The 13969-nt window shown below is 38.6% G+C and overlaps 1 protein-coding gene across 9 annotated transcripts in view; it reads left to right on the forward strand.

Moving 5' to 3' along the window:
* COMMD1 (copper metabolism domain containing 1) overlaps positions 1 to 13969 on the forward strand; it is a 190287-nt gene that overhangs the window by 21116 nt on the left and 155202 nt on the right. For 5 of the 9 annotated variants that reach the window (XM_070479991.1, XM_070480006.1, XM_070479994.1 and 2 more), the window contains exon 3: positions 181 to 248. The exons of the other annotated variants lie outside the window; for them this stretch is intronic. In XM_070479991.1, coding sequence (XP_070336092.1) covers positions 181 to 248 — 68 coding nt within the window. The remainder of the gene's footprint in view (positions 1 to 180; positions 249 to 13969) is intronic. 9 annotated transcript variants of the gene reach the window in all.

Consider the following 13969-nt stretch of genomic DNA (forward strand, 5'->3'; position numbering starts at 1 on the left):
TACAGACCTGCTTCTAAACAAAGAAGCTACCATTTATAAAATCCTTAAATTTCTATTATGTTTTTCCTGAGCATATATTACTTAAGAAATAGTCAAATCATTTACAAATTATTTATGATTGGTTTTTTATTCCAATAAACATTTATTTATTTTTAAAGTTTATTTATTTTTTAATTGAAGGATTAAGTGCTGCACTCAATATGTCAGCAAATATGGAAAACCCAGCAGTGGCCGCAGGAGTGGAAAAGGTCAGTTTTCATTCCAATCCCAAAGAAAGACAATACCAAAGAATGCTCAAACTACCGCACAATTGCACTCATCTCACATGCTAGTAAAGTAATGCTTAAAATTCTCCAAGCCAGGCTTCAGCAGTATGTGAACTGTGAACTTCCAGATGTTCAAGCTGGTTTTAGAAAAGGCAAAGGAACCAAAGATCAAATTGCCAACATCCTCTGTTGGACCATCGAAAAAGCAAGAGAGTTCCAGAAAAATACCTATTTCTACTTTATTGACTATGCCAAAGCCTTTGACTGTGTGGATCACAATAAACTGTGGAAAATTCTGAAAGAGATGGGATTACCAGACCACCTGACCTGCCTCTTGAGAAACCTGTATGCAGGTCAGAAAGCAACAGTTAGAACTGGACATGGAACAACAGACTGGTTCCAAAGAGGAAAAGGAGTATGTCAAGGCTGTATATTGTCACCCTGCTTATTTAACTTATATGCAGAGTATATCATGAGAAATGCTGGGCTGGAAGAAGCATAAGCTGGAATCAAGATTGCTGGGAGAAATATCAATAACCTCAGATATACAGATGACACCATCCTTATGGCAGAAAGTGAAGAAGAACTAAAGAGCCTCTTGATGAAAGTGAAAGAGAAGAGTGAAAAAGTTGGCTTAAAGTTCAACATTCAGAAAACTAAGATCATGACATCTGGTCCCATCACTTCTTGGCAGATAGATGGGGAAACAGTGGAAACACTGGCAGACTTTATTTTTTGGGCTCCAAAATCACTGCAGATGGTGATTGCAGCCATGAAATTAAAAGATGCTTACTCCTTGGAAGGAAAGTTATGACCAACCTAGATAGCATATTAAAAAGCACAGACATTACTTTGCCAACAAAGGTCCATCTAGTCAAGGCTTTGGTTTTTCCAGTGGTCATGTATGGATGTGAGAGTTGAACTATAAAGAAAACTGAGCACCTTTTGAACCGTAGTGTTGGAGAAGACTCTTGAGAGTCCCTTGGACTGCAAGGAGATCTAACCAGTCCATCCTAAAGGAGATCAATTCTGAGAAGGACTGAGGTTGAAGCTGAAACTCCAGTACTTTGGCCACCTGATGCAAAGAGCTGACTCATTTGAAAAGACCCTGATGCTGGGAGAGATTGAGGCAGGAGGAGAAGGGGACGATAGAGGATGAGATGGTTGGATGGCATCATCGACTCGATGGACATGGGTTTGGGTGGACTCTGGGAGTTGGTGATGGACAGGGAGGCCTGGCGTGCTGCGGTTCGTGGGGTCGCAAAGAGTCGGACACGACTGAGCAACTGAACTGAACTGAAATGAAGGACAATTGCTTTACAGAATTTTGTTGTTTTCTGTCAAACCTCAGCATGAACCAGCCATAGGTATACATATATCCCTCCCTCTTGAACCTCTCTCCTATCTCCCTCCCCATCCCACCCCTCTAGGTTGATACAAAGCCCCTATTGAATATCCTGAAACATACAGCAAATTGCTGTTGGCTATTGATTTTACATATGGTAATGTAAGTTTCCTTGTTACTCGCTCCATACATCTCACCCTCTCCTCCCCTCTCCCCATGTCTGTAAGTCTGTTCTCTATGTTTGTTTCTTCACTGCTGCCCTGCAAATAAATTCTTTGGTACCATCTTTCTAGATTCCATATGTATGTGTTGGTATTTATTGTTCTCTTTCTGACTTACTTCAATTTGTATAATAGGCTCTAGGTTCATCCACTTTATTAGAACTGACTCAAATGCGTTCCTTTTTATATCTGAGTAGTATTCCATTGTGTATATGTACCACAGCTTCTTTATTTGTTCTTCTGTCAGTGGACATCAGGTTGCTTCCGTGTGTCTAGTGAACATTTATTGAGCACCTACTGTGTTCCAGATTAAAGATTTAATCTAAAGATTTACTGAGCATGGCCCCACCCATCAGAGCAAGACCCATTTTACCCCACAGCCAGTCAGGAAGCTTCTATAAGCCTCTCTTCCTTATCCATCAGAGGGCAGACAGTATGAAAACCACAATCACAGAAAACTACCAGACTTATCACATGGATCAAAACCTTGTCTAACTCAATGAAACTATGAGCCATATGGTGTAGGGCCACCCACGACGGATGGGTCATGGTGGGGAGTTCTGGCAAAATGTGGTCCCCTGGAGGAAGGAGTGGCAAACCACTTCAACATTCTTGTCTTGAGAACCCCATGAACAATATGAAAAAACAAACAGATGTGTGATTGAAGGATGAACTCCCCAGGTTGGTAGGTGCCCAATATGCTACTTGAGAAGAGCAGAGAAATAGCTCCAGAAGGATTGAAGAGTCTCAGCTAAAGAGGAAACAATGCCCAGGTGTGGATGTGTCTGGTGGTGAAAGTCCGATGCTGTAAAGAACAGCATTGCATAGGAATCTGGAATGTTAGGTCCATGAATCAAGGTAAATTAGAAGTGTTCAAAGAGGAGATGGCAAGAGTGAACATCATCATTTTAGGAATCATTGAACTAAAATGGACTACTGCTGCTGCTGCTACTAAGTTGCTTCAGTTGTGTCCAACTCTGTGTGACCCCAGAGATAGCTAGAATGGGTGAATTTAATGCGGATGACCACTATATCCACTACTGTGGGCAAGAATACCTTAGAAGAAATGGAGTAGGCCTCATAGTCAACAGAAGAGTCTGAAATGCAGTACTTGGATGCAGTCTCAAAAACAACAGAATGATCTCTGTTTGTTTCCAAGGCAAACCATTCAGTATCACAGTGATCCAGGTCTGTGCCCCAACTAATAATGCCGAAGAAGCTGAAGTTGAATGGTTCGGTGAAGACTACATGACCTTCTAAAACCAAAAAAAGGTGTCCTTTTCCTTATAGGGGACTGGAATGCAAAAGTAGGAAGTCAGGAGATACCTGGGGTAGCAGGAAAGTTTGGCCTTGGAGTACAAAATGAAGCAGGACAAAGGCTAATCATTTTGCCAAGAGAACACACTGGTCATAGCAAACACTCTCTTCCAACAGCACAAGAGACAACCCTACACATGGACATCACCAGATGGTCAATACCGAAATCAGATTGATTATATTCTTTGCATTTGAAGATGGAGAAGCTCTATACAGCCAGCAAAAATAAGACCAGGAGCTGACTGTGACTCAGGTCATGAACTCCCTATTGCAAAACTCAGACTTAAATTGAAGAAAGTAGGGAAAACACCAGGCCATTCAGGTATGACCTAAATAAAATCCCTTACCTTTATACAGTGGAAGTGACAAATAGATTCAAGGGATTAGATTTCATAGAGTGCCTGAGAAACTATGGATGGAGGTTCATAACATTGTTCAGGAGACAGTGATCAAAACCATCGCCAAGAAAAGAAAATGCAAAAAGGCAAAATGGTTGTCTGAGGAGGCCTTATAAATAGCTGAGAAAAGACGTGAAAGGCAAAGGAGAAAAAGAAAGATATACCCATCTGGATGCAGAGTTCCAAAGAATAGCAAGGAGAGATAAGAAAACCTTCCTCAGTGATCAATGCAAAGAAACAGGAAAACAATAGAATGGGAAAGACTAGAAATCTCTACAAAAAAATTAGAGATACCAAGGGAACATTTCATGCAAAGATGGGCACAGTTAAAGACAGAAATGGTATGGACCTAACAGAAACAGAAGATATTAAGAAGAGATGACAAGAATACACAGAAGAACTATACAAAAGAGATCTTAGTAGCATAGATAACCACGATGGTGTGGTTCCCTACCTAGAGCCAGATATCCTGGAATACAGTCAAGTGGGCCTTAAGAAGCATTACTATGAACAAAGCTAGTGGAGGTGATGGACTTTCAGCTGAGTTATTTCAAATCCTAAAAGAGGATGCTGTGAGAGTGCTGCAATCAATATGCCAGCAAATTTGGAAAACTCAGCAGTGGCCACAGGACTGGAAAAGATCAGTTTTCATTCCAGTCCCAAAGAATGGCAGTGTCCAGAAATGTTCAAACTACCACACATTTGCACTCATTTTACACGTAAGCAATGTAATGCTCAAAATTCTCCAAACCAGGCTTCAACAGTACATGAACTGAGAACTTCCAGGTGTACAAATTTTAGAAAAGGCAGAGGAACAAGAGATCAAACATCCATTGGATCATAGAAAAAGCAAGAGAGTTCAGAAAGACATCTACTTCTGCTTTATTGACTCCACTAAAGCTTTTGACTGTGTGGATCACAACAAACTGGAAAATTCTTCAAGAGACAGGAATACCAGGCCACCTGACATGCCTCCTGAGAAGTCTGTATGTAGGTCAAGAAGCAACAGTTAGAACTGGCCATGGAACAACAAACTGGTTCCAAATTGGGAAAGGAGTACGTCAAGGCTGTGTATTGTCACTCTGCTTATTTAACTTATATGCAGATTAACTTACATGCTAAATGCTGGGCTGGATGGAACACAAGCTGTAATCAAGATTGCCAGGAGAAATATCAATAACCTCAGATATGCAGATGACACCACCCTTATGGCAGAAAGTGAAGAGGAGCTAAAGAGCCTCTTGATGAGGGTGAAAGACGAGAGTGAAAAAGCTGGCTCAAAACTCAACATTCAGAAAACTAAGATCATGGCCTCTGGTCCTATCACTTCATGGCAAATGGATGGGGAAACAATGGAACTAGTGAGAGACTTTATTTTCTTGGTCTCCAAAATCACTGCAGATGGTGACTGCAGCCATGAAATTTAAAGACACCTGGTCTTTGGAAGAAAAGCTATCACAAACCTAGACAGTGTATTAAAAAGCAGAGACATTACTTTGCCAACAAAGGTCCATTTAGTCAAAGCTATATTTTTTCCAGTAATCATGTATGGATGTGAGAGTTGGACCATAAAGAAAACTGAGCGCCAAATTGATGCTTTTATTTTTTATTTATTTATGTATTTTTTAGACAGCATATTTATTTATTTATCTTTCCATTTATTTTTATTCATTGGAGGCTAATTACTTTACAGTATTGTAGTGGTTTTTGCCATACATTGACATGAATCAGCCATGGATTTACATGTGTTCCCCATCCTGATCCCCCCTCCCGCCTCCCTCTCCATCCCATCCCTCTGGGTCTTCCCAGTGCACCAGCCCTGAGCATCCGTCTCATGCATCCAACCTGGGTTGGTGATCTGTTTCACCCTTGATAGTATACTTGTTTCAATGCTGTTCTCTTTGAACATCCCACCCTTGCCTTCTCCCACAGTCTAAAAGTCTGTTCTGTATATCTGTATCTCTTTTTCTGTTTTGCATATAGGGTTATTGTTACCATCTTTTTATTTATTTATTTATTTTTAATGTATAGCTTTTTAAAATTTTATTTTATTTTTTATTAGTTGGAGGCTAATTACTTTACAATATTGTAGTGGTTTTTGTCATACATTGACAAGAATTAGCCATGGTTTTACATGTATTCCCCATCCCGATCCCCCGTTCCACCTCCCTCTCTGCCCGATCCCTCTGGGTCTTCCCAGTGCACCAGGTCCGAGCACTTGTCTCTTGCATCCAACCTGGGCTGGTGATCTGTTTCATCCTAGATAATATACATGTTTTGATGCTGTTCTCTTGAAACATCCCACCCTCGCCTTCTCTCACAGAGTCCAAAAGTTTGTTCTATACATCTGTGTCTCTTTTTCTGTTTTGCATATAGGATTATCGTTGCCATCTTTCTAAATTCCATATAAATGTGTTAGTATACTTTATCTTTATGGTCTTTATCTTTCGGCTTACTTCACTCTGTGTAATGGGCTCCAGTTTCATCCATCTCATTAGAACTGATTCAAATGAATTCTTTTTAATGGCTGAGTAATATTCCATGGTGTATATGTACCACAGCTTCCTTATCCATTCATCTGCTGATGGGCATCTAGGTTGCTTCCATGTCCTGGCTATTATAAACAGTGCTGCGATGAGCACTGGGGTACACGTGTCTCTTTCAGATCTGGTTTCCTCGGTGTGTATGCCCAGGAGTGGGATTGCTGGTCATATGGCAGTTCTATTTCCAGTTTTTTAAGGAATCTCCACACTGTTCTCCATAGCGGCTGTACTAGTTTGCATTCCCACCAACAGTGTAAGAGGGTTCCCTTTTCTCCACACCCTCTCCAGCATTTATTGCTTGCAGACTTTTGGATAGCAGCCATTCTGACTGGCGTGTAATGGTACCTCATTAAGGTTTTGATTTGCATTTCTCTGATAATGAGTGATGTTGAGCATCTTTTGATGTGTTTGTTAGCCATCTGTGTGTCTTCTTTGGAGAAATGTCTGTTTAGTTCTTTGGCCCATTTTTTGATTGGGTCATTTATTTTTCTGGAATTGAGCTGCAGGAGTTGCTTGTGTATTTTTGAGATTAATCCTTTGTCTGTTTCTTCATTTGCTATTATTTTCTCCCATTCTGAAGGATGTTTTTTCACCTTGCTTATAGTTTCCTTTGTTGTGCTAAAGCTTTTAAGTTTCATTAGGTCCCATTTGTTTATTTTTGCTTTTATTTCCAATATTCTGGGATGTGGGTCATAGAGGATCCTGCTGTGATTTATGTCGGAGTGTTTTGCCTATGTTCTTCTCTAGGAGTTTTATAGTTTCTGGTCTTACATTTAGATCTTTAATCCATTTTGAGTTTATTTTTGTGTATGGTGTTAGAAAGTGTTCTAGCAAAAGAAACAAAAGAGACCATAGCAAAAATCAACGAAGCTAAAAGCTGGTTTTTTGAAAAGATAAACAAAATTGACAAACCATTAGCCAGACTTATCAAGAAACAAAGGGAGAAGAACCAAATCAACAACATTAGAAATGAAAATGGAGAGATCACAACAGACAACACAGAAATACAGAGGATCATAAGAGACTACTATCAGCAGCTATATGCCAATAAAATGGACAACTTGGAAGAAATGGACAAATTCTTAGAAAAGTATAACTTTCCAAAACTGAACCAGGAAGAAATAGAAGATCTTAACAGACCCATCACAAGCACGGAAATCGAAACTGTAATCAGAAATCTTCCAGCAAACAAAAGCCCAGGACCAGATGGCTTCACAGCTGAATTCTACCAAAAATTTAGAGAAGAGCTAACACCTATCCTACTCAAACTCTTCCAGAAAATTGCAGAAGAAGGTAAACTTCCAAACTCATTCTATGAGGCCACCATCACCCGAATACCAAAACCTGACAAAGATGCCACAAAAAAAGAAAACTACAGGCCAGTATCACTAATGAACATACATGCAAAAACCCTTAACAAAATTCTAGCAAACAGAATCCAACAACATATTAAAAAGATCATACATCACGACCAAGTGGGCTTTATCCCAGGGATGCAAGGATTCTTCAGTATCCACAAATCAATCAATGTAATACACCACATTAACAAACTGGAAGATAAAAACCATATGATTATCTCAATAGATGCAGAAAAAGCCTTTGACAAAATTCAACATCCATTTATGATAAAAACCCTCCAGAAAGCAGGAATAGAAGGAACATACCTCAACATAATAAAAGCTATATATGACAAACCCACAGCAAACATTATCTTCAATGGTGAAAAACTGAAAGCATTTCCCCTAAAGTCAGGAACAAGACAAGGGTGCCCACTCCCACCACTACAATTCAGCATAGTTTTGTAAGTTTTGGCCACAGCAATCAGAGCAGAAAAAGAAATCAAAGGAATCCAGAGTGGAAAGAAGAAGTAAAACTCTCACTGTTTGCAGAGGACATGATCCTCTACATAGAAAACCCTAAAGACTCCACCAGAAAATTACTAGAGCTAATCAATGAATATAGTAAAGTTGCAGGATATAAAATTAACACACAGAAATCCCTTGCATTCCTATACACTAACAGTGAGAAAACAGAGAAATTAAGGAAACAATTCCCATTCACCATTGCAATGAAAAGAATAACATATTAGGAGTGTATCTACCTAAAGAAACAAAAGACCTATACATAGAAAACTGTAAACACTGATCAAAGAAATCAAAGAGGACACAAACAGATGGAGAAATATACCATGTTCATGGATTGGAAGAATCAATATTGTGAAAATGAGTATACTACCCAAAGCAATCTATATATTCAATGCAATCCCTATCAAGCTACCAACGGTATTTTTTAGAGAACTAGAACAAATAATTTCACAGTTTGTTTAGAAATACAAAAAACCTCGAATAGCCAAAGCAATCTTGAGAAAGAAGAATGGAACTGGAGGAATCAACCTGCCTGACTTCAGGCTCTACTACAAAGCCACAGTCCTCAAGACAGTATGGTACTGGCACAAAGACAGAAATATAGATGAATGGAACAAAATAGGAAGCCCAGAGATAAATCCACGTACCTACGGACACCTTATTTTCAACAAAGGAGGCAAGAATATACAATGGAAAAAAGACAACCTCTTTAACAAGTGGTGCTGGGAAAACTGGTCAACCACTTGTACAAGAATGAAACTAGAACACTTTCTAACACCATATGCAAGAATTGATGCTTTTAAACTGGTGTTGGAGAAGGCTCTTGAGAGTCCCTTGTACTGCAAAGAGATCCAACCAGTCCGTCCTAAAGGGAATCAGTCCTGAATATTCATTGGAAGGACATGCTGAAGCTGAAACTCCAGTACTTTGGCCACCTGATGCCAACAACTGACTATTTAGAAAAGACCCTGATGCTGGAAAGATTGACGGCAGGAAGAGAAGGGGATGACAGAGGGTTAGATGATTGGATGGCATCATTGACTCAATGAACATGAGTTTGAGCAAGCTCCAGGAGGTGGTCAAGGACTGGGAAGCCTGGCGTGCTGCAGTCCATGGGGTTGCAAAGAATCGGACACTTTGAGCTACTGAACAGCAACGATAGCAGCTATATTCCAGGTCCTGTGCTTGGCACTGGAAATATGAATGAACCAAACTGTCAATTGTCCTTCCTCCCAAACCTCACATTTGGTGGGGCTGGGAAATCCTGGATACAGTAAACAAGAATATGTGCATAAAGGGACGATGGCAGAAAATGTATTCATTTTTTACATACTGCCTCCCTTTCGCCTCTAATAATTTTTTATGAACTCTCAAAGTCAATGACAGACACTCCCTAGGATAATGAATCTCAAATCATTAGTATCTTTGATTTTCTTCCACTAGATTTTACTTAAAATCAAGGTGATAGATACTAACTTTATATACATTTGATGTTTAGAGCAGAATCTCCTAGTATGTTACTTTTACCACCCAGATTTGGTTGGTATATAATCAATTTTTTGGTATAGAGATATAAAGTGACTTAATTTTTCTGTTAAGGATTCCACACCTGTATCATACATGAGATTTACCCTTGTTTAGATCTCTTTAATTATCTGTTCCTAAAGTCAATGGACTTTGTATCTTTTCTGGCTTTTCAGTTCGTTCCCTAGAAAGAACACTTAAATTTTATTTTTAAAAACTTGGTGAGTATTGCATACATACAGAAAGGTACATGAATCACTTGTGTAACTTAATGAAGTTTCACAAACTGAATATACCTATATAACCAGTGCCCTGATCAAGAAACCAAATACTGTCATCATTCCAGAGTCCATCTTATGCTTTCTCTGGGCACCCACCTCCAAGGGAGCCACTCTCCTAACTTCTAATGATATAGTTTAGTTTTGCTTTTTGTGAATTTTATATAAAAAGAATCTTATAGTACATACTCTTGTGTCTGGCTTCTTTCACTCAACATGTTTATGAGATTGAGCATTATTGCATATAGTCGTAGATCATTCATTCTTATTGCTGTAAAGCAGTGGTCAGTAAACTACACCACAGAGGCTAAGTCTGGCCCCCTGCCTGTTTTTGTGCAGCCAGTGGGCTGAGAATAGTTTGTATATTTTCTAATGGTTAAAAAATTTTTTGTGACACGTGAAAAGCATATGAAATTCAGATTTCAGGGTCCATAATAAAGTGTATGGTTGCTTTTGCTCTACAAGGGCAGAGTTAAGTAGTTGCAATTGAGACGGGATGGTTGGCAAAGCCTAAAGTATTTATTGTCTGCCCTTTACAGGAAAAAATTACCAACTCCTGCTGAATACACCAATGTTTGAATATATCACAATATGCTTATCCATTCTACTGTTGATGGGGATTTGAGAAGTTTCCAGTTTTTGCCTTATAATGGATAGAGAATACTACTTCCCCCCCTAAAATATAACTATTTTTTCTCATATTTCCTGCATTGAGCAGAGAAACCTTTCTTTTTATTTAAAATTTTAAGTGTACAATATAATATCGCAGACTGTAGGTGCAATGTTGTTTCAGGTCTCTAGAGCTTATTTTTCTTATTTAATGCAAACTTTATGTCCATTGATTAATAACTCCCCATTACCCCCTGGCATCACCTTTCCACTCTGAGTCTATTAATTTGATTGTTTTAGATTCCTCATTCAAGTGGAATCATGCAGTATTTGTCTTTCTTTCACTGGCTTATATCTCTTAATAATATGTCCTCAGAGTTCGTCCATGTTGTTGCATATTGCCAAATTATTTTTTTTTTTTTTTAAGGCTGAATAATATTATAATAATATTGTGTGAGAACCATTTTTGATCAAGTCACATACAGGTTGATTTTATACATTTTTATATAATTGGGCTGTATTTTGTCCTTACAGATAGATTGGATGTAGGAACCTGTGCCCTGAGGTGTATTTCTTTTGAACTCCTTTATAATTGAGATATGTTCTGCTTTGAAGCTGTAAATAATTAAAGATGTTTGTATATTCTTTTCTTCAGGTATTGTACCTCTGTTATCTCTCATACATTTTATAGCCTGCCCAATGGTTCTTTAATGGGCTTTTGAACTAGTACAGCTAGTGCAGTGTTTATCTTTTCTCTCATTCTTATTTTTCCTTTATTATTAAGTCGTTTTTATTTCTGCAGGATCAGGACTTTGTCTCCTATTGCAAACCTGTGAACTTCAGCTGGTTGTGGGGCTCTGGTTATAGTGAAAGATGACCTCTAAGCAATCTGTTTCTTGAAAAGTTTTTTTCTAACATAAATATTAACTTAGGAACTTGATTAGCACACTAATCATGTGCTCTTTCCTAGGAGAAGGCTTTATGGTCTGTCAAGAGAAAGGGAAGAATGGGTATTTTTTTTAACTTTGTAATTGCTTCTGGAGACATTCCCATAAACATACCTGAGCTGGCCACAAAATGTTCTTTTAGAAAAGGATAAATTCTTTTTTCCATGAAGTTAAAGGCTAATGCATTGCTTGGAGTATTTAAAAGGAGGAAACTTTCACTGTACTTCATCATGGATCTTTTTTTCCCCTTGCTGACAAAGACAGAAGTCCTATCTGAAACTGGAAGAACATAGAAGATGAGTAAGTTATTTGGTAAAAGTAACTTGGCAGAATGAAAGCCAATTAGTAACCATGAGCTTCTACTAAGGAGTGTAATTTAGAAGCATCCTAAACATTAGGTTGTGGCATAAATAGTCACTTAACCACAGATCCAAGTCACTCTTTGGTTCTCCAATGAATAGAGGGAATCCTAGCCTAAAAGATTTTTACTGGAGAAAATCCTGGCTTTTACTCAGAGGTAAATTTTCTATCTTTCATTATAATATTTGAGATAAGCATTTGTAATTATTTGAAACATGTTACATTCTTGAGTTTAATCATTTACAGAAGCATTAAAGTGTTATGTAAATATATTTTGCTGGTCATTGTTTCTGAGAATTAAACCAACCCAGCCTTATTTTTGGGAAAAGGAGTGATTGATGAGTTTGCTTTACCTTTCTTTACTTACCTGGTTTGTGTGTGTGTGCATTTTTTTTTCTTTTATTGAATGAGAGATTCTTTAAATTCTGTAATTCTTTACAGTTTTCAAAAGTTTCACACATGATATAATGTAATCCTGTTATACCCCCCTTTCTCCCATACCAACCCTATATGTTCCTTCATATGTATATGGGTGGGTGTGTGTATATACCACATCTTTTTTATCCATTCGTCTGTTGATGAGTAGCTAGGTTGCTTCCATACCTTGCCAATTATGAATAATGCTGCTAGGAACATTCATTTACTTACCTGTTTTGCATGAATTTTTTTCATCTTAGTCTCTAAGAAGCAGTCCAAAAGTCCAAATGCTATTGCTTGCTTTATTTCTTTTATTAACTTACTATGTTTCCTTCATTATATGGTCTTTGTTGTTTAGTCACTAAGTTGTGTCCAATTCTTTTGTGACTTCTTGAACTGTAGACCCTGATGCTGGGAGGGACTGGGGGCAGGAGGAGAACGGGATGACAGAGGATGAGATGGCTGGATGGCATCACCGACTCGATGGCCATGAGTTTGAGTAAACTCCAGGAGTTGGTGATGGACAGGGAGGCCTGGCGAGCTGCAATTCATGGGGTCACAAAGAGTCAGACATGACTGAGCGACTGAACTGTAGCCTTCTAGTCTTCTCTGTTCATTGGGTTTCTCAGGCAAGAATACTGGAGTGAGTTGCTGTTTCCTTCTCCAGAGTATCTTCCTGATCAGGGTTTGAACTGGGTCTCCTACACTGCAGGTGGATTATTTACTATTAAGCCACCTGGGAAGCTATTATGTAGGTACAAACTGGAAAATTAGTTTTTTGAACCTTCATTTGACTTGAATATTTTTTCTTGTAATGTGTTCTGAAGAGTGTTTTGGACTTAAATTACATTTGTCAGCAGTTTGACAACAGACTGTATAAAAAGAAACATAGGAGATAGTCATTAGGTTTATAGCCAGAAAATGACCAGGTCTTGGCTTATAGTGTTTCATATTATGACATTAGAAAACTTGGTAAATTTTGCTTCTTACCAATGACATGGGTCATACCTGAATGATTTAGTGGTTTTCTCCACTTTCTTCAATTTCAGTCTGAATTTGGCAATAAGGAGTTCATGATCCAAGCCACAGTCAGCTCCCGGTCTTGTTTTGCTGACTGTATAGAGCTTCTCCATCTTTGGCTGCAAAGAATATAATCAGTCCGATTTCAGTGTCGACCATCTGATGATGTCCATGTGTAGGGTCTTATCTTGTGTTGTTGGAAGAGGGTGTTTGCTATGACCAGTGCATTCTCTTGGCAGAACTCATGTATTAGCCTTTGCCCTGCTTCATTCTGTACTCCAAGGCCAAATTTGCCTGTTACTCCAGGTGTTTCTTGACTTCCTATTTTTGCATTCCAATCTCCTGTAATGAAAAGAACATCTTTTTTGAGTGTTAGTTCTAGAAGGTCTTGTAGGTCTTCATAGAACTGTTCCACTTTAGCTTCTTTAACTTTACTGGTCAGGGCATAGCCTTGAATTACAAGAGTGAAAAAGTTGGCTTAAAGCTCAGCATTCAGAAAACTAAGATCGTGGCATCCAGTCCTATCACTTCATGGGAAATAGATGGGGAAACAGTGGAAACAGTGGCTGACTTTATTTTTCTGGGCTCCAAAATCACTGTAGATGGTGATTGCAGCAGTGAAATTAAAAGATGCTTACTCTTTGGAAGGAAAGTTATGACCAACCTAGATAGCATATTAAAAAGCACAGACATTACTTTGCCAACAAAGGTCCATCTAGTCAAGGCTTTAGTTTTTCCAGTGGTCATGTATGGATGTGAGAGTTGGACTATAAAGAAAGCTGAGCACTGAAGAATTGATGCTTTTGAACTGTGGTGTTGGAGAAGACTCTTGAGAGTCCCTTGGACTGCAAGGAGATCC

The sequence above is a fragment of the Odocoileus virginianus genome, chromosome 2 (assembly GCF_023699985.2).
Source record: "Odocoileus virginianus isolate 20LAN1187 ecotype Illinois chromosome 2, Ovbor_1.2, whole genome shotgun sequence".
Taxonomy (NCBI): Eukaryota; Metazoa; Chordata; class Mammalia; order Artiodactyla; family Cervidae; genus Odocoileus; species Odocoileus virginianus.